This window comes from Myxine glutinosa, chromosome 11 (genome assembly GCF_964187855.1).
Source record: "Myxine glutinosa chromosome 11, kmMyxGlut1.1, whole genome shotgun sequence".
Classification (NCBI taxonomy): domain Eukaryota; kingdom Metazoa; phylum Chordata; class Myxini; order Myxiniformes; family Myxinidae; genus Myxine; species Myxine glutinosa.
In genome coordinates this window covers 133678170-133699672 of record NC_136271.1, presented here as the reverse complement: position 1 = coordinate 133699672, position 21503 = coordinate 133678170, and the positions used below count along the sequence as shown (strand labels likewise).

Genomic DNA, 21503 nt, shown 5'->3' with positions numbered 1-21503 from the left:
TCAACCTTGGCATCAACGTTGTCAATTGAGAATCGCAATCTTCGTTTTTTGTGAAGCCCTGGTGGTAAATAGTTTCCATCGTTCTTCTCCATGTTCATCTGTACCCCTTCCGAAATTTGAGCGACACACTGCTTTACGCGTCGGTATGGAACTCCCAAACCGGCTTGTGAAACTAGATTTGACAGTTTCTGGCTTCGCCATTTGTGGTCACAATACAGTGAGATGCCGAGTGTGATAGGAGTTTCACTTGTTGATCGAAACGCAGCCACTGGTGATTTTGGGTCATACAGGCGTTGCCGATTAGATTTGTGGGCTTGTACTATTTGCTGAGAGACGATTGACGCAGATCTATTAAACTCTTGTGCACGAGCTTCAGTTTTAACTGTAGTTGTACCTTTCATGATCCAAAGCACCATGCTGTGGAGCTCCTGTGGCACTACGCAATGCTCACTATTTTCGAGTGTTCTGGTGAAAACCCACGGGTCTTTCTTTGTTTCCTGGATCAATTTACGTAGGACTCTGCTTGCTTCAAATAACTTCTTCATGTCATCGTATGTGTTGTTCTTGACAGCTTCATCAACTGCAGCATTTTGTGCAGCTTTGGAATGTATCAGTGTAGGCTTCTTCGGTAATGGTGTGAACTGAACGAGATTAACATTTTCCTCGATATTTTGTCGTAGCCACCTCCGCTCGGACTTGGCGTTAGAAAACTTCGAGACATACTGGATGTTGTTCCATCTTCCATCTTCATGTTCCATCTTCGATAAGTATAGCTTTTCTGCTTCGTCCATTGGAATAAATTCTCCCTCGTTGATGCGATCTTGTATTTCGGCAAAGAATTCAATTTCAGCCATGATGTGGTGTACTGTCGGCCCACTGGCATCTGTGTTGCAGCGGTCAGCTGTCTTAGGGCATGATCCACTGTCTGCAGCATTTCCCTGCTTTAGAAACTGCCACTGTTCGGTGATGCACTTCTTGTGGTAGACAATATCACGTGACAGCGCATCATTGTCAGATAGGACAGTGGCATAGTTAACCTTCCATTCTTGGTTGTTGGAGTGGTGTACTATGTCCTTTATCTGCTTTCCAATATTTGCTGATTGACATTCGTGCAAGGGACCTTGTATTTTACCTTGACAGAAGAAACATTCTGTTTTGTCATATGCAGTTAACTGTGATCGGGTGTACTTTTTTGACACTGGCTCTTCGTCCGTAGCACTAACTGTTGATGAAGCAGTTGGTCTCCCCACGGTTCGGCTACTAAGGAGAGTAACATCGGATGTTGCACACGCTCGGTTGTAGCGCTTTTCATCACGTATTATATGTTCTTTATTTGTGCTCATAGCATAGCACGTTCTGTGCCACACAACATGTTTGTCACATAAATCTTGTGCTGTCAATTGTCCAATTTTTTCGTTGAGTGCAATAAAGTCAGTGTTTCCAAACTGCGCTCTCAAACGAACCGCTGTTAGAAATTTGTCATACGTTGATTGCTTTTGGGACTGTGGGGGTTCCTTTAATTGTTCTTCTTTTGAAGTTTGACATTTGATGCACAGCTTGAAATTTAGTTCGGTACGTGCCCTTTTCTCCAGAGGTTCCGCTTCGGATGCCATTATTTACCTGCAAGTAGAAAAGAAAATACATGTTTAGAAATGGACACTTCATAAGCTGGTCAACTCTGATTTCATGGCAGATTGCACCCATGCATCCATTCCTGTGGTTACATTATTATGGCTCATGCCAGGCAGTCTTCCATAGAACGATCAGGACAGATTTATTTTGCTGAAAAACAAATATATATAATCATTATTATAACCCAAATATTTGTGTACCGTTCATTGGGTATTTATATGGGTGTGCCATGCCATATAGCGCCAATTATACCTCATATTGGATGATTATTCACTTTATGCTTTGTGTTATTGATGATAGAAGTACTTCAATGAATTCAGTGACCAAAAAAAACCTATAAAACGATATACTGGACAACTATATCCATTACAAATGTCCAAAATAGTTGGCGATTAAGCGATTATCGTGTTAAATGGCCGCCATCTTGGATTTAGTGCGTATCCATGCTGGTAAAAATTGGAAACAGGTGGTTTTGAGTCCTATGTGATCTAAAGAAGTCAATAAGTACCAGTTTCAAGATTCTATATGAAAGTTTCACTCCCCTGTTAATTGCAACATAACCACATACACTAAGGCATGCATTTACCGATTCTGTTCAAATTTGGCACACAGATAATGAATGGTGGGTTACATATGTTCATCATTTTTTTTCGAGATCAGATCCAAGATGGCCGACTGACAGCCTTTAACTCTGTACAACAAAATTACTAAAACCATGGCTTGGGCTATGACGTTTTATGTCTTTTTCTTCTTGTTCTGGAGTAATATAACTGATTTTTCAATTAATACAAAATCCATGATAAACCGTTAATTTAATGGAAAAACAAACCTACCAATCTGTAGTGAACATTTTATCAGTGTTTTGTCCTGACTGCTAACTAGTCAGGTTCACTATGTCAATAAATTATATTTCGTTCAAAATCATGGTAGATTAGCAAACCTATACATTTTTGGAAAGGTTATAGCATAAGGAAACTAAAAATCAATGTTTACATTTGGAGAGATACCTGTATGGCGGCCATTTTGGATTTTCAAAATGGCCACTGTAAAATACATATTTTGTTCTATTTCTGCCTCTAATTACCCTAAAAACTTTTAAAAATATACTAAACCTATATTTTCAGGGACAAGGAATCCAATGAAAGTATCAAATTAGTGCTATGGTAAGACACGAATCAGAGGTTTTGAATTGCAAAATACTGTCTTTATATTCGCGATAAGTTGCATAATCAAATACATGTTATCATTTTGTACAGGCAGTTAATAACATCAAAATGTGTCACAATAATTCATATCACCAAACATACACAGGCAGTCAGCAAAATCATATATACACATGCAGTCAGTATAACTTCACATCTACACAGGCAGTCAATGACAAAATATACACAGGCAGTCAATGGCATCAAACATACACGATTACAGAATATGCCATTTAGAGTTCGTCATCACTGTCCTGTGTGTCGTATCCGACAATATAGTCCGCATCGTTTTCACAGTCCGTTCCACACAAGCAACGGTCGGTCAAATTGATTGGCAAATCGAATTGGTCGAATGGTCGATCGAATCGAATTCGATGAATCGAATCGAATCGAATCGATCGAATTGGTCGAATGGTCGAATGGTCGATCGAATCGATTGGTCGAATGGGCGAATTGGTCGAATGGAATTGGTCGATTGGTCGAATCGAATTGGTCGGAATTGGCAAATGTAAACATTGATTTTCAGATTTTCCATGTAATAACGTTTCCAAAAATGTATAGGTTTGCTAATCTACCATGATTTTGAACGAAAAAACATAGTGAACCTGACTAAACACAGATCTTCACTAACACCAATTTTGTCTGAATTGCTCGCACAAGGCTCAAAACGCTACGGTTCTACAACTCCCGCAAAAGCATTTTCATCACTAATTTTATCTTCAATAGTTTCTTTAAAATCCAACTGATCCGTTTTAACATGCAAAGAACCTTCAGAGTTGCTAATGATGGAGGAATCAGTATGCAATCCGATATCTGAATACAGTTTATATATGTAAACTGCCATTTAGTTCAAGGTGATATAATTATGTGACATCACTGGCAAAATCGAAAATCGATTCTCTACTCTGAAGAGCTATTTTCAACACTTTCTGATTGGCAAAGAAATTAAGAAAAAAATACCCTTCAAATTAGACCGTGATTAATGATTTTGAATGGTTTTCAGAAAAATAATTTTGCATTTGGGTTCCCCTTTAAAGCTACCGGTCTGCTGCTTCTTCTTCTGTTGAAGAAAGGCAGGCTTTTATTATTAAACTGGCACAAATTTACGTTCTAAATAAATCAATCATCAGCTTTCCAATGGTACCATTTTTATTCTTGCTATACGACAGTTGCAGAATATTATTTGGAATAAAGGGTCACACACACACACACACACACACACACACACACACACACACACACACACACACACACACACACACACACACACACACACACACACCATTTTAGTAATAGATTACCATAGTTTGGTTGTATATTATACTGCATTGGTACATTTTGCGATGCAGTGCTATGGCAGCCATAATGATTTCCTGCAGTGTTTTGTTTATCGCGCACAAATGTTTGACCTATGTCATTCTCATTTCTAATTTGTTATTGCACCAGGAACACGCTCACAATTTTTCAGTCACCATTTTCTTTATCCAAACAAAAGCCAGATTTCACTTCTGAAAAGAAAGCATCCACTGGTTTTCCCTTAAATGTCAAGTGACCTTGATCGTTGCTTTGATTGCAGTGATGATAGGAGGAACATTTTGTGCCCAACATCAAATTCTCATTTCATCGACATTTGCTCTTAACCGAAACTCTGAAAACTGGAACCTTTCCCATCATTTAATGTATAATAACACAGTTCTAATTTTAATGTTCACGTATACTGGGGATGGAGCTACAGCAAACTTGTTGGCTGAGGATGTTGTCTTCATTTTACATGCAAATTGCTGGCTGTGTGTAAACATTGTCGCCTTATTTATATTCCTTGCGTACGTGGTTGAGATGTAATATTTTGCAACTATGTGTAACCAGTGTAAATTACATTGATGAAGTGAGTGTACAAAAGATTTGCTTTCTTTTTGGCATCTATTTAATTTGGTACGTGGATGCTGATTGGTGAAGCCACTTGACTGCGATGCAGGAGTTGTGGGTTAAAACCCAGGTGATGGCAGCATTTTCAGGGATTTTGATTCTAAGCTTCAGGAAGAAGAGATTTTGGGAGAACTGCCATCTCACTACTGGATTGTGGATAAAAACCAAGCTGGCTCATTAATGACCTTTAAGGATTGGATAATCTTTCTGTGCCACCTGGCCTGGTTTACATATGATGCTCATCGACTCATTGCGGTCGATTCCTATTTCCTTCCCTTATTACAGAAGGTCATTCTGAATGACTATGGGCCTTGCGCCTTCTCCGACACTTTCTACTTAAAAGCTTTTCTGATCCTCTCCAACCTATTGCAGAAAGCGAAGTGCGCAGATGCACTTTGCCTGTTTGTTTCTTACTATGTGGCCAAAAGCAGGACATCATATCATTCGGATAAATCGAGGAATTTGGCGCAGATGTAGCTGTGATGGCTTGTTTAAGTATGACACTTTTAAGTATGACATTTGTCAAATGGAACACAGTGAGCTTTTGTCAGCGATTTCTAAAATTTTAACTTTTTCTATTTCATTCTATGTTTCTGTTGTTTTCACCTTATTGGTTCCTACTGGTCGTCATCACAAGTTCTCGGCAGATCACGCTCCACCCTAAAGGTCATTCATTAGCAGCTGGGTTTTTGCTGATAATCCTGGTGTCGCATAGCCATTCTTCTGAACCTAGAATGCTTTCCAAAAGCTGAGAATCCAAATTATTAATGCTGAGCTACCTTTAGCTGGATCTAAAGCCATTTCCTTCTGGTACACCAGTTTCAGTTTCCACAACGATAAGCTAAGACTAATTGTTGAGGAACTGAAATTGGTGTAATGATTGACATTCTGGAACAAGATGTGACCCAGTAAATATGATGCCTTCCAGCCATGGTCTTTGTAAAGTTGTGATCTTTATTTATTTATTTTATGGCAGTCTTTGCTTGAATTCAAGAATGCACTTTCACCCTCGCCACGTGGCAATGCCTACAGAGTCCTTTGCCGAGTACAGCCTCAGGAATCATATTTGTAGTTTTATATCTCCCTTAACACTGTATTGTTTCTGTTGTTTTATCTTTCCTCCACATTGTGAATATTTATATAATGCTCTGCGTAGCAGGATTTGGTACAGCACCATTCATTTTGTGCTGCAATATAGCATTTAGTCGTGCAGTGATTTGTCAGCTCAATGAAAACTCTAAACGAAACAAACCAAGTGAACATGCAAATCTATGATGTAATCGAACTCGGGAATTTAAAAAAGTTCATTGACATGGTTTATTATGAGGGGAGTGAGGGCAGGAAGAGGGGGGAGAGAGTCAATGTCATCATGATGATGACGGAGCAAAATTTGTTTGTGGGTTGTTTTTTTTCGGATACAATGTTGAAGCTTGTGGAGGAGCTAAAACACAAAATAGATAAGCATGGAATAGAGAGAAAAGAATGGCAGAAAGTAAAAAGAGAGAGGGTCGAGGGAGTGTAATACACCACCATCAGGGTTGAAGGACAAAATAGAGGGACATTTGCAGAAATACAGGATGTGGGGAAGAATGAGGGAAAGAGAAGGACAGAGTGTGGACATGATGGAGAGGAGCCAGCTACAAACTATTAATCACAGAAGTGGATTCACAGAGAATAAAGTAGAACCACGGAAAGAGGTGGGATTGGGGAGGGTTAATGGGGGTAGAGAAGATCGTGGTTGTGGATGGGATTGATCAAAGATGGTGGTGAGCCGCTGTCTTGAGGCTCTGGAGGGAAGAATGAGATCGAAGAGACTGTAGTCCAGTCAATCTAACAAATTTTATGGCTCAACCCACCGCTAATTGCAACAGAATTTTTTTCACTGCAATGCATTTCAGAAATGTCCCCTAAGCACCATACTAAAAGTATACCAAAATATATTTGGTGGGAAGGCGACAAATTTGCATAACATGCAAATTAGCTGTCACCATTGAAACAAATACAGAATTTCCACTAACTTTGTATCTAAGCATCCAATCATAGCAAATGAAGTGTCTAGACCCATCTTTTCATGGTCATTGGATATGATTAGCACATTTCTGGATTAATTTTAATTATATGCATACAATTATGCAAAAATTCAAATTAGCTATCCTCATTATATGAAACTGCGATTTTACGATGCGCATGTTTTCGATTCTGTTGCAGAGTACCGTATCTAAGGGGTTTGTGGTGTGACGGATGAACATTGACAAGAGCATGTTCTACTATAACAAGGGTTTAGCGGTGGCCAGGAGGCTCACATTTTCAGGGTTAGTGTATACATAAGACAAAGCTGTACGAGGACACCTCTTGGTGGATGCTGCCCTCAATACGATGCTGGTAGCGAATGCATACAACCTCCCCCTGCCAACATATCCCGATATGGACCAACTGGAGGGAACAGCAGAGAATCCTTCTGAGGAGTTACACATGATACATGAACAGATGGAACATGATGTAGAAGATGATGTCATCCAGGAGGAGGAGGGGAATGCTCAAGAACAAAACAAAGACTTGTTTGAAGCTGGTGAACTATTTGATCGTTTAATGGTAGATCCAAGTGTTGCTGATGAGGTGTCCTCCTCAGAAGCTCTCAGGTGCATCTCTGAGAAGTTGAAGGAAGAAAAGAACTCTATTAATGATCTACGAACAGCACGCCTCCGGCTGCAATATATGGATATGGCAGAGATCTTACGGAAATTCATAAAAGCTGAGCGTATGGGTAATTGGAATCTGCACCTTCAGGCCGTACATGATATGCTTCCGTACTTCCGTATGGGATGTCTGACATACTTTGCAGCATCAGGGCATAATCTGCAAGCCGAGTCTGCAGACTTGTACCTTCAAATGATGAAACAACTTGACAAGAATCACCCAGAAGTGTATAGGATTTTCATGAATGGACCATGTCGTCAGAAGAAGTGAACATTATTGGGCTGGCCTATCAACCGACCTCGTGATAGAACAAGCGCTCTTGAGGAGCATGAAGACCAGTGGTGGCTTAACTGGAGGCAAAGGAGTGACCGAGATACAAAGATTGATATGGTTACTGGCAATGCCAGCCTGTGCTGAAGTGAATTGTGCCATGCAGGAGCTCATGGGTGTGACCTATGATACCAGTGAACAGCACAAGGACAATTCCAAATCAAGACAACAACGTGATATAAAAGACACATATGAACTGCTCGGAGCCTTCAAGGAATGGAACCCTTTCAGCAGTGAACCATCTCTACATAGTATAGTGAGTGGCGTTACTGCACATGACACAGTGAATGTTGACAAAGCCAGATCTGTGGGGCAAACTATACTAGATTCCATGGTTGGGAAGAGTGTGTACGACTATTCATTCCAACGCAAAATCAAGCAGTCACACTTGGGTCAAAGACAGCTGTTGTCATTGATGGAGACTCAGTGCAAGTTGATCCACAGTTGCTTTTCCAACGACTCGTCGTAATTGCCACTAGTGAAACACAAGAAGATCCAGCATCTTTGTTCAAGTATGAGCTCTGTAGTCATCTTCCAGGACTCTTCGACCCCTCGGGTCTTCCTAGGAAGCCAAATAAACCAGCGCTTGGTGATGCAATTTGGGAACTTGTTAAACATGATCAGTCAGATCCAGCTGGTGATGTCTACTATGTGCTTGATGGAGGTGCCCTCCTGCAATGTCTGCCATGGTCAAGTGGGCAAACTTTCGAAAGTATATGTCGCACATATATTACTTATCTTATGTGATATGCAGGTATGGCGAGGCAACAATTGTCTTCGACGGCTACGAGGACGGTCCCACGATCAAGGATGCCACACACCAGAGACTGGTAGGAAGCTGCATAGGACCAAATGTCACTTTCACTGGTCAAACAGTCCTGAAGCTGAAGAAGAATGAGTTCCTAGCAAACACAATCAACAAACATCGCTTCATTTACATCCTAAGTGAGTGACTCCCTGGAGAAAGCCGGATGTATAAAGACAATTCATGCCAAGGGTGATGCTGATGTGCTGATTGTCCAGATTGCAGTGGAATCTGCAAAGGCAATAGATACAGTTCTTGTTGGCGACGACACAGACCTACTGATTCTTCTTTGCTACCATGCCGACATGCAAGGGAGGGACATATTTTGCCGCTCCATACCTCATCCCTCAGATCGGCAGTCTGCAGCCTCCTCACTCTCTGCAGACCTGGACAAAATCACAGATGGTCAAACAAGTGGAACATGTCTTTTCAATCCAGACAAATCTCTCACACTCACTGTCTCTCTCTGTAAGGAGTGTCCTGCAAACCCTCTCAAAGAAGTCCAGTCACACTCTTGGGTCTCACTCTCAGCCATGATCTCTTTTGGGAAAAACTCATTTCAAAGTTGGTCTCCAAAGCCAGGTGCCGCCTGACCATCCTCCATCGCGCAAAGTCCTTCCTTGGCACACCTGAACTCCTATCTACAGGCAAGGCTTTCATCCACAGCTTGATGGAGTACTGCTCTCCCCTCTGGGCTTGGTCCCCTGCTTTACACCTTGTTCAGCTTGATGCCATGGTCTTCCAAGATTATTGGAATCTACCGTGCTGAAGCTGAGACTATCTCTTTCCCATCGCAGAGAAGTCGGTGGTCTCTCTGTCTTCTACTGCCTCCTTTCTGGACCTGCACCCTTTGCTCTTTCCGTGCTTTGTCTCCAACAGGTTTATGCAGGATGCACATGGTCCACCATCAACTACTACCAAAAATGGTGAAAACACCTAAATTCAGGATCACTGCTCTCCTCCACTCATTCGTTTCTCTTTTTTCCCACCTGTAGAAGCAACTTCCACATTCTCTTCAACTCAACCTTCCCTTGAGGATCATCCCCAATCCAAAACCATGATCTTTTCTACCCTTGTTAAGCCCCAATCCCCTTTCCCCCAGCCCCCAAACCCTCAAGCCCTCCTCTTTCCAAATTTCCAGTTTTTCCTGCCTGAGAGTTTCCTTCTGTATCCATCCTGTCCACTCCGAGCATCCTTTCTGGCCCCCCATTCCTCCTTGAACCCATTGTTTGCCCAAGTCTGCCTCTATCTTGTCCTTCAACTCTACTTGCTTTTCTCTTCAATGCTATAGCTCCTCGATGAACCTTCACTCTGTATACAAAGAAAGAAAAAGGAGTGACACCTTTTATGGAAATTTTAGGGGAATGACACCTTTTATGGAAATTTCTGAGTGGGGAGGAGGGAGGGCAGGGGGGGAGGATGGGGCACGGTGTCCTCTGTAAATTCCCCAACCTTCTACCATTCTGAAGAAGCATTGGACAGGTTGCATACATGCCTCATGCATGTAATATTAGAGATGTTAAACCAGCTCTTGGGTTTGCTCACAATAGAGTCTGCATTCTAACATTTTATGGTACATCTTGTAATCGATTAAGACCATTTTCTGCCATTAACCTGGCAAAACGTTTCCTATTACTGTCATTTGATTCTCTGGATGTATAAACTCGGATTTGGTCCACGTTGAAATTTCCAGTTGCTTTCTGCAACTAAGCTTTTTTGCAACACTCCTCTGCAACTAAGCCTGGTGTTGGCTTAGCGGTTAGGGTGCCAGCTTGGGATCCTAGGATCCTGTGTTCGAATCCCGGTCGATCGCTAAATTAATGCCAGGGGGGTTGACTCAGCCTGTCATCCTTCCGAGGTCGGCAAATTGAGCACCAGCTTGCTGGGATGAATGATCCCGGTGTGTACCCTGGTTTAGAATAGGTACACCGTATCCCGGCGCATCGTAAGAGCGTGACCAATGGTTGGCGTCAGGAAGGGCATCCGGCCATAAAAACATTGCCTCAAACAGGGAACCATGATTGGCATGGGGCCCGCAAGGCTAACCCTCGCTCTAGCGGGGAAAAATGGCCTTAAAACGAAAATTCATTCATTCATTCATTTTCTGCAACAAGTGCACACGAGAAGTGCATGATGTAACTTTAAAACGAGAAGAGGGAAATGAATGGCATATGAGCACATGATGTCTACAAAGAAAGGCTCTGATCAAATAAACTGCAGTAGAAATAGAAGACCTCACACAACACGCAATGACCTTTGCTTTGTGTTGAAACTGTCTAAGTTATTTTGATTTTTTTTTGTCACGGGGTAGCGAAAGAGAAATGTCTTCTCATTGAATTGCATTAAGAAAAACTCAGGGATTGGTGATAAAATAAAATATAAATCTGCTTATGAGTTAATTGCAGGTGCTGGAAGAGATTTACAAAATTTAGATAATTACTTTTACAAAGTATAGAAAAACAATAGCTGTGGTGAAAATGGAATTGAAGACCATAGAATTATAACCAGGCTAAGTCACTTCTTCCCCCCCCCCCCCCCCCCCCGTTTTTCACGTTTTTCAAAATATTTTTCAAAATATTTTTCACGTTTTTCTCGAAATGACTAAAATGTGACTTAGCCTGGTTATAATTCTATGGTCTTCAATTGCTTGGCCCTCAGTATGGCCTTGTTCGAACCTGTCACCACACATTCAGCTATTATACAACCAACAGGCCCATTACAGAACTTTTCATGAATACCAAAATACCCTCAACCATACCAAAATACCCTTTTATGAATACCCTCAAACTCTCCTGCACTGACCATGTGGCAAAGTAGGCTGCAAGTAGTTTGGATCTTTCAAGGAATGATTTGGAACGACAGAAGATGTCTGCGTCTGGCTCTGCTAGCCAGCTCTGCCACATGGTCAGCCCAAAGTGACCTTTGTCTGTAGTTCAATGAAGTACTGCTTTCGCTATGGGATAGGGCACCATCATCACATCCATCTCTCCTGGATCCTGTAGAATTTAAAGCTCTCAACATTATCTCTGTGATGAGGCCGAAGCCCAAGGCCTAATGCTCTCGCATCACAGACTGGTCGGTTGCCTCTCTTTTTGTTACCGCCTCTCTTCCGGTCTCGTTGCCTCTGCTCTCTTGGTGGTCCAAACCTCCCAAGCTCCCCCAGGACACTTATGTTCTTCCAATAACCCCTCCTGGTTAAATTCCCCAAATCTAGGCATACCACACACCTCAACTCGTAAATTGTTCCTCTTTTCTCCCATTTATTGAACTGCCTTCTGGAGTCTTTTCAATCACAATCTTAACCATCCTGGGCTTCAAGTGAGCAACACCGTCTCATGTCATCCAAAATTCTTACTCCTGATCTTTTCTACCCCCATGAACTCTACCTCACTCAACCCTCTTACTTTTGTAGGTTTATTGTGTTTCCGTTCATCCCCCTTTCCACGTTTCCTGTTCGTTCATTTCCGTGCTTGTTTTGTCCATATGTGACTCCACGTCTCACTGCCATGGCATTGCCTTGTTACCTTCCCTCTGTCTCCTTGCTCTTCCCTGAGCCTGTATATTGTATCTAAAAATATACATGACGAAGTTCAAAAGAAAAAAAAACAAAACAAGAAGAAAAAAAAACATTCCTGACGTTCTGCAAATAAAACCCATCTAGATTTCTTTTTCACCTTCAACCTTGCAAGCATTATCCTGCTCATTGGTTGCTACATGTGTCACCATGTAGTAGTACATTTGAATCGTGGAGAATCATCTCACCAATTATATCCATGTATGGGCTTTTGCGCGTGTCATGCATGGCTGTCTCATTTTATGCAATAATAATTGTTTTATCAACCGTTCATAATTGTGTTACGCCAAATTTAGATTGTGGTGGCTCGACACCGCTTGCTGATGTTTTTATTTGAATCGGTAATCATGGTTATATATTGTTTGTAACATGTTCAACAGTCGCTTACAAGTACAGAATTGTCAACTACTGTCAGTTGTAGGGAGATTTTGCGAAGAAGACCTAATCCGTTGCATGAACGGAATGATTTGGAACATGAACGGAAGACCTAATCACTTTGGCAACAACAATTTAAACTGTCAGCTGAAATTTGCAAAAGTGACAAGCCTTCCTGATCAGACTTTTGTAATCTTTTGTAGACCTGCTTGGTTGTGCTGCCCCAGGAGGGTATTTTGGTCCGTGCGCACCATGCGCACATTTTGGTCCATGCGCACCATGCGCATGTCACTTTTGCATAGTCCCTGATGGAGGCCATTCTGTGGCAGAAACATTGGACTTCTGGGCCTTTGTGAATCTTGCCAAATTTCTCTGAGTTGTGCTTCTTGCATTTTGATACGCTGCAGTTTTTGCTTCGGTCTTGCCTCACAATGGAGTCCAGTTAGGATGAAAAATTTTGACAGGTCTCATAGCAAGTACAGGGTGAACTAGAAAGAGCAATCGATGATTGCAGACACTTGCGCAGGACTTGTCTTGTGTGGTGTTTGTATGCTGGTGTGTAGACTATGCATTGATGATGTACGTTTATGTTCATGCAACGGATAAACCGACCTTTTCGGTTTTATTATATAGATTAATGTTGCAGCCGTATCTATTTTATAGACGTAGTCATGTTCCATACTTTATATATGTAAGTTATGCACGTTATTAATACATGTACTTTATAGGCATACTCACATACTAATAGTATGTACTTTATGGACATACTCACATTATAATAGTATGTACTTTATAGACACTCGCATTCTAATAGTATGTACTTTATAGACATACTCGCATTCTAATAGTATCTACTTTATAGACGTACTCACATACTATTGATGAATAAAGTATATTGCATATTGCAATAAAACTGATTGGATGTTTGTGTTGTGTATTTTGTAACTGTCCAACACTGCTTTGTGTGGTGTTGTGCAGTTGTGGTTGTTTTGTGTGGTGGATTGGTGGCATGTAGGCGATGCTTCAACGACACAAGTTTATGTTCATACAGAGGATGAACAGACCTTTTCGGTTTTGTTGTATAGATTCACATTGCAATTGTATGTATTTTATAGACATACGGTAGTTATGTTCCATACTTTTGAGACGTTTGCACGTTCTAATAGTATATACAGTACTTTATAGATCCAATCATGATTTTAATAATATACTTTATCGACGTACTCGCATTCTAATTGTACATGCTTTATAAGAGGTACCCAGTGGAAAAAGGATAACGTGCAATACTGGCTACCATCAGGTGGCATCTGTGGCTAGGTGAGCACATTATTTTCAAACGGACAGAGAGACTAACAAATGGACGCAAATGCAGTACCATCTGGTGAGGGTTTAGTAACTAGAAAACGTCTCAAAATGCAAAGCCCGCCTGCGTCCACTTTGCACTCAAAGTAAACTTGACGAAAATAGAAAAAAAAATGTTTATTGTTATGAATTTGGGTAGAGGAATATCTAGAGCCAGATATATCTCTATAGGTAGGTATCCGACTGTCGTTATAGGGAATCTACCTGTAATAAGTTCTATGTTTAGTCCGGTTTGTCGGTATAAGCCCGTATTTGTGTCCCTGCCGCGAGGGGTGGGGGGGGGGGGGGCTTGCTAATTAGTGCAGGGATTATGGATAAAGTTCCATAATCGTTCGTCGTTTCCCCCCTGTTGCCAAACCTTTGTCCCTTATGGCAACGCATTCTCATATAAACACTTAGATAGGTCCTTAGTGCAACATTAAATAATTACCCTCCCTTACCACAACGACTTTGGAAAACAGGCCAGGCCGGGGCACCGCCGATGGGGCTGCATCCAGCCACACCACCAGCTGGCCTAGCAACCAGCCTCGTGGCAAGGCTGGGAACCATGCCCAGGAGGACTGTGTTTGGTCTGTGTAAGGGACAGAGAACTGCCCCGTGATTGGAAGGAAGGGAAGGACTGGTGGTTGGCCGCGAGAGTGGCGTGACATGGAGGACGGAAAGCACTTGGCCAATGAGAAAGCACCAATGCATTGAGAAGATTCGAGAGGTCAAGAGACGAGGCGCTGATTGGGGGCGTGCCAGAGCTGACGTGAGACGCCAGGTTTGAAAAGGGCTCGCTGACGTGCTTCGCCGCTTCTCTTCTTCGCTGGGATTGGAGATCGTGCTTCGTTTCCTTTGTGCCTGGTCTTCATTGGCTCTTCTTTCTCACGTGTTGGACCCTAATGCTTGGAAGCTCGTTCTTTTTGCCTCTGCACTGGTGGTCATTGGTTCGCCATCTTCGTGATGCTTGGAGCGGTGCTCAGTCCTTCGCGGTGCTTTGGGTGCGTGAGCAAGGTTCGGTGCTGTGAGCGGGCGAGACCTCGTGGGCGGACGACGAGGAGCCTGGAGTGGGGCGTGCCGCTCGGGGCCTGGCGGGGTGCGTGAGCGGAGCGGACGGAGGGTTTCTTCGCATCAGAGCTTGGAGCCGCGTTGGACTGCGGACACGACTACTGACTGATAAGGCCGCATCCCACAGAACATTACATGACGAGACAGTTATTTTATGTAATTCATTTTCCTTTGTCTCGTATTCTGAAGTGAGTTGTGGGGACGTCCCAACCTAGGATTTATTTATCATCGCGTTTCCCTGTCCCGACCCTTATTTAAAATAAACCCTTATATTATTTTCTTTTCCCTTCAAATCTGTGTCCGTTTTGAGTTAATCCCCTGCAGGATCGGAGCTGCTGTCGGTTCGCTGTAGGTAAGCGCTTGCCGCCTCTTCTCCTTCATTCTTTCCCCCGTGCTTTTATAGCCGAATCCGCGTTTGATCGTCGCCTCCATTAAAGCTGTTTGAGCCATCCGCGAGCCCTGGTATTAACCGGAGGGTATTCGCACAACATTATTCATTGGTGTTCTGCATTTTATCATAAAAACGGTTATGACAAAACGAGAAAATCGTGACAAAAGCTCAAATAGTACACTAGAAACATGTCAAAATGTAAGTGGACAAAAGAAGAAAACATAGAAGCAATGAAAAAAACATGGCCGTCTCGCGCTGTGCAGTGTCAGACGGGCTAATAACGGCTCATTGTACTTACTGTGACTTTGCCCTTAGACATTTTGACCCAATTATTAATTGGTCTTCTCCACATCATCATAATCATCATACTATAATAATGCTATAATGTATGTATGTATTAATGTATGTATGTATGTATGTATGTATGTAGCTGAAACGCCAGGGATTGCATTTTTCATAAATTAACATGAGTACATGACTTATTTTGGGAAACTTAAGCTAGAATTAAATTGTAAAGATATATGCGCACACAAAATTATTTAATTCGAAATTAATTAAACTAGAGAGTTCATAGAACATGATACTCCATGCAGTGTTTAAGTATAACTTCAATTTTAACACTAGAACGGCACTCAGTAGAGAACATACCTCCACCAGGCTGAATAGTTTAGGTTTTGTATCCCACTTATAGGTCGGATCGGGATTCGGACCTGAACCAAAATCTAATCTGCTTATTCTTGTCGCCTAACCAACTCATCCACCTAGTTTTGTCATAATCCATCCACAACATTTTGAAACATCATGCTACATATTGTTTTTGGCCCGATCACTCAATGGTGAAGAATCACTTAAAAATAAAACATAAACTCTGATCCGTATCCGGATTCGAATCTTCATCAAAATTGAATTACTTCTTCCTTGTCACACACCCAACCTATCCCCTAAGTTTTGTCCGTATCCATCCAAAACTTTTTGAGATATCCTGTTCACAGACAAGCAAACAGACAGGGGTGAAAATATAACCTCTGCCCACCTTTGTTAATGGAATGAAGGACACATCGTCCAGGAGCAGTTGCGTGTGACTGGGTAGGGTGGGCACAGTCATGCAGAGATTGAGGTGTTGGGGACACAATATCTGGAAGCAAAAACGGAATTGAGGCATTTGGCCTTCTCACAAGTGGAGTTGGTTGTGGTGCCATTTGAAATGGGGCAATGGATGGATGGGGAGCATACACCAGAGACAGACTTAACAAGGCACCACCATGTTTTAGAGGTGGGAGACCAGTTAGAAAGTTCAATCCTAGGGTTGAGCAGATGATTGTTTTCTGGCTTTCCTGAGAGTGGACACACTTGTTTCTGGCTTTGTGGAATTATCTGAGATTGCCTTCGGTTGAATTTGCCTTCCAGGAAGAGAAGGCCAGTTGTTTCAGAGCAACTGATTCACCACAGGGTTCAGTGTACCATTGGTGGGAAGAAGGGTAGGATAACTGAAGACTAGATGGGATGGATGTGCGCAGAAGAGAGAGAGCAGGTTTCTGTTTAATAATTCACAGGTTGAGTTAATTTCAGGGGCGGTAGATATGGGAGACCAGTCCTGAATGTGAGATCTTTGAACTTCCGGATTCGCCAGTGCTGAGGCAGCTCTCTGAGAATGGCCAGAGAGATGTTGGCTCTTACAGGCATATATCAGAGAATGAGCAGAAGACATTTGCGGGGAAGTTTGTCATCACGTCCAGAAGGGAGCATTTGCCATTGGGAGAAATCCAGGTCGGAAAGTTTACAGATTGAGGCAGTCCCATGGAGTCACATAAGTTATTTGCTGAAATGCCATGGCTGGAGATGAAGTACCAACACCCAGCCAATTGGCCTGGTGACAATTAAACTAACCACACATGAGGAAGAGAGCATTGGATAAGTGAGGTTGGAGCAGAGGGAAAGTAGCAGCCAGAAGGAAGAATGGACCTGAACAGACTGGGGAAGTTGGTTGCACAAGTGAGAGAAGAAGAGAAGTGATGGTGTGCCGTAAGCCTGGACCGTTAGCTGGTTGTAGCATATTATTCAGCACCAAGTTTTGTATGTGTGCTGGCAATTGACATTTTTAGCATTTTGCATCACCGCTCTTTTTCCGTGTGGATGCATCTTCTTCGCCATTTGCCTCGACTCTCGAGTGCGTTGACAATCTTTTGTGGGCGTAGGTGCCTGGGTTTGCCGATGTGGAGGTGATAATTGAAATGTGTTGCATTTTTAAAAATAGACGTGGTATTGCAACCTTTTATTGTTACTTTTTATTTTTTGTTATTGCAGTCTAGTGGCAGGTTTGCACCTTTTGTGAAACTGAAACGGAATCTAAATGATAAACTGTTGAGGTGTGAGACATTTACAGTGCCAAATAAAAAAGGGGAAGTACTGCACACTCATTTCAAATTAGCTTGGAAAGCATTTGGATATGAACCCATAGCTCATGGTTCTGGGATCCCATGCACCGTTTGTTGTCTCCTAATGTCTATCAATCGATGTAAAAGTACACTGGGGTCTCCTATTGTCCTTGTTCTACATGCAATACGGTCATGAGCTCTTTTCCGAGCCGATAGTGTATGCGTTTGAACTGGTTATTCAGCTACCTTGCCCTTTAAACCAAAGTGGTTCTTGTTTGCAGGAGGAAGAGATGCCTGAGCTTGAGATCGACATTGATGAATTACTGGACCTGAGCAATGATGAAAAGCGGAAGGAGGCCCTGCGGGTATGGACCTTTGTTCAGTCTTGGCTGCTTTTGATGCATGATAGTGTTGTGTTTATTGAAAAGCAATTGGGGAAAGGTCGTGGCGAATAGCCTTTCAGAACAGCGCTGCGAAACGGCCCTGCGTGGGTGCTCAGAATTTAGTCAAGCACACAGAATAATTTCTCCCCGTGGGAGAAGGCACATCACGCACTTGTACACATGATCATGCACTAAAGCCTGAATTGCCTTGGTCGTGGGTTTTAGTTGGTTGTACAGTAAAATGGACACGTAGTTTGGATACCCTTCCTTCGGTTTTTCCAAACCTTCCAAGTGATGTTATTTTCAATTATATAAATCAAAATGTTATACCGTTTGAAGACTTATGGATGCTTCCTGTGTTGTCTGCAGGAAATTCTGCAAGATTGCAGCAACAGCCCAGAGGTAAGTGGCTCATGCAACCTGCCCCTGCAGTCCACTCAAATCAATTGACAACATCATTCGATTCGCTAAATTAGTCATTGAAAACAAATCAGCTGATTGAGTTCTTCATTTTCATCACTTTCCGATGCACTGCCTCAACCAAAAAAATGTGTTTGATGTGAGGGAGTACATAAGGGTAAAAGAGCTGCTTTATTGGCCTATAATGTGGTTGAAATGTCACATTTTACAATTGAATGCAGACAGCAAACTGAAGCAGATATTGAATCGGTCGCTTTTTAGGTTTTTGTTTATTTATTTTATATTGATCTCTTCGGCAGGTGGGTGTGGGCAGGAAGGATAGCCTTAAAGGAATGTGCAATCATCTGAGCCGTATAGTTTTTAGCTGGGTCCGACACAGATATAAACTCCCATCCAGGAGTTTTGCCGGTAGAGCGAGGCATCAACTTGTGTGTGTGCCATCCCTCGGATGTTAAATACCCCACGGTGTCCTTCACAAAAAGGAGGTGACCTATCACCACACAGGCACCATGACCAAATTTTAAATTCCAGGCCTGGCTGACTACTGGGAAAGCAATGGCAAACCACTCAGCGTAACCCTTGCCCAGGAACGTCAAATCAGCTTGATATATCCGATTTGAACCCGACTACCTGGCATCATAGGCCATGAGTCCAGATGGGAACGTGGGAACACTCCAATGCAGAAGGTTCGCTCAATTTGCTGGAAGCTTGATTCATTCTTGGCAAGCTTTTATCCAAAAACTACCCATGATGTTGTTTGCAGAAGTTGGTACATTTGAGGTTATTTTTGCTCTCCAAAGGAATACATCCTAGTGTGTGAATGCTTCAGCCGTTTTGATTCTAATCCGCTTCCCCACCCACTCCCGTCCCCTAGGAGTTCATGTCTGAGTTGCTGGCAAGGATAAAGGGGATGCGGAAACTAAGCCACCACCGGAAATAGATTCCTCTCTGCATGTCCTACTCTTCCCTGTTAACCCATGGTTACAAAGCACTACTTCAGGGATATGCCATGCCAGTGAAATTGATATCAAACGTCTACCCTGTGCTTGCTTTTTTGCGGTGCTGGGGTGTTCGGTCGTGATGTGTTTGACTCCATGTACGTGTATGATAATAGTTGTTTTTAATCAGACTGGTATTTCAAGCTTATCGAAGAAGGGCAGTGTTTTTAAGCAGCTGCTAAACCTGTAGGCTTTTGTTCATCAGTTGTGCCCAGTGAGTGATGGTGTGAGTAATTTTATAATAGCTCAAAAGCACATTAGAAGTGTGTTGTGGTTTACTAAAGAAGCCCCCCTCCCCAGCCCCCCTTAAAGATTACTTGACTCAAGCGATTAACCCTTTAATTTGGGTTTTTCTTACCAAGTATTTTTTCACACACCATAGTTTGGACTATTGATTCCTTTTGCACTTGTTTGAAATTTAATACGGGAAGTGCAATACACTTGCTCTTGCAGTTTTGGCCGTGAGATAGAGCAAAGGGAATGAATGATGGCTGCGTCACGCGATGCACTTCTATTTACCGCATAGGTATTGTGTACGCAGTACGGATGTTTCGTTTGTGTACTGCAAGGTGCTCATGAGTATTTGGCTCGCATTCACGCTTTGCTCCTCCGATTCAGATGCAGTCGGACCTGTGTGTGACGTCACCCATTTAACAACCCATGCACAGTGTGGCATCATCGTAGGCTGTGTTGGGGATGGCAGGGGGGCAGACAAGATTGCGATTCATTGTTACCATTTTGATATGCGAAATGTAATGCCAATGAAGACGAGGGTATTATAATTATGCTTATGCCTCGAAGTACAAAGTCAATTTTAACTGAAATATTTCCCAGGGAACTGGAAACTTACAAACGCATCAGTGTTGGCATTTATTGTTTGTATTAACCAACGGGTTTGCAGTTTTTGATAGAAACGTATCGGCTTCAGCTTTATACTGGAATACTAAGGTGCTTCTAATATTGGCTCTGTTGTGTTTCTGATGCTTAACTTGTATTGAAAACTGCATTGGCAATTTCTTCTCTTGACGATCAATGTTTTGTTCTGTTGGGACAGTGTGAGATATTAAATATTTATGGTCATGTGCACGTCATGATTTTGTTTTTGGGGATATCCATTCATTCGGTAATGTCTCCACGGCAGGTTTTGTGATCCCATGTCATATATCCTTGCCCATGCCCTCTTCCATCCCTTTGTTTTCCTAACCTTGTCCTACTCCCTCCATACTCCCTAACCTCCTTTATTTGTCCAATCATACCCTCTTCTCTTTTCTTTTTCTCAATTTCAATATTGCTTCCACCCCACCTCCTCCCCACTTCATGCATCCCATCTGGACCCTTTAAGTTGTACATAATAAATGGCTTCTCCTGAGACACGTACTTTTGAATATTTAAAAGAAAGAAACACCCAAGCATCATTGTCAACAAGGTATTAATTATGCTCATACTTTGTGTTACTACTGATTGGTGGAGAACCTTGTAACTGTTGTTATTAATATATATATAAATATATATATATTTCTTTCCCCAATATCACCGATGTTTTTTTTGAGGGGGTGGGGGAATAAAATACCGGGACCAATATAAAACTTCTTGCAGTTTCCTTGGAACTACAATACGAGTGTCCTTTGGTGGTTTTTACATCGGAGGAGACCAAAAATTAGATCATAGGCTGTTTATCCAAGAGAAGGTCGAGACTCAATTACCTGAGCCGTTAACGATTGCAAAACACAAATCTTAGAGAAAGGGCATTTGCAATCACACTCTTAAGATTAGAATTGATTGAACAGGTGGAGGGAACCAAGCCAATTTTGCAGGAATTGCAAGGAATGGTGGCTTTGTACGTGCACGCGAAGCTCTTCATTGCCCGAGCAACAAGCATGGATGTAAGGAGCCGCTTGGGACGATGAGGTGAGAGTGTTGGGGCTGCATCACCACTGCATTATGAAACATCGCCGTGCTGCAATGTGGGAAAAAGCTAGACAA

The 21503-nt window shown here is 42.3% G+C and overlaps 1 protein-coding gene across 1 annotated transcript in view; it reads left to right on the top strand.

Annotated features, from left to right (window-relative positions):
• LOC137436844 (protein phosphatase 1 regulatory subunit 14C) overlaps window positions 1-20889 on the top strand; it is a 47147-nt gene extending 26258 nt beyond the window's left edge. The window contains exons 2-4 of the mRNA XM_068131008.2: window positions 18001-18084; window positions 18472-18504; window positions 19397-20889. Of these exons, the coding sequence (XP_067987109.1) occupies window positions 18001-18084; window positions 18472-18504; window positions 19397-19462 (183 nt within the window). The 3' untranslated portion in view covers window positions 19463-20889. The remainder of the gene's footprint in view (window positions 1-18000; window positions 18085-18471; window positions 18505-19396) is intronic.
• The last annotated feature ends 614 nt before the right edge of the window (window positions 20890-21503 follow it).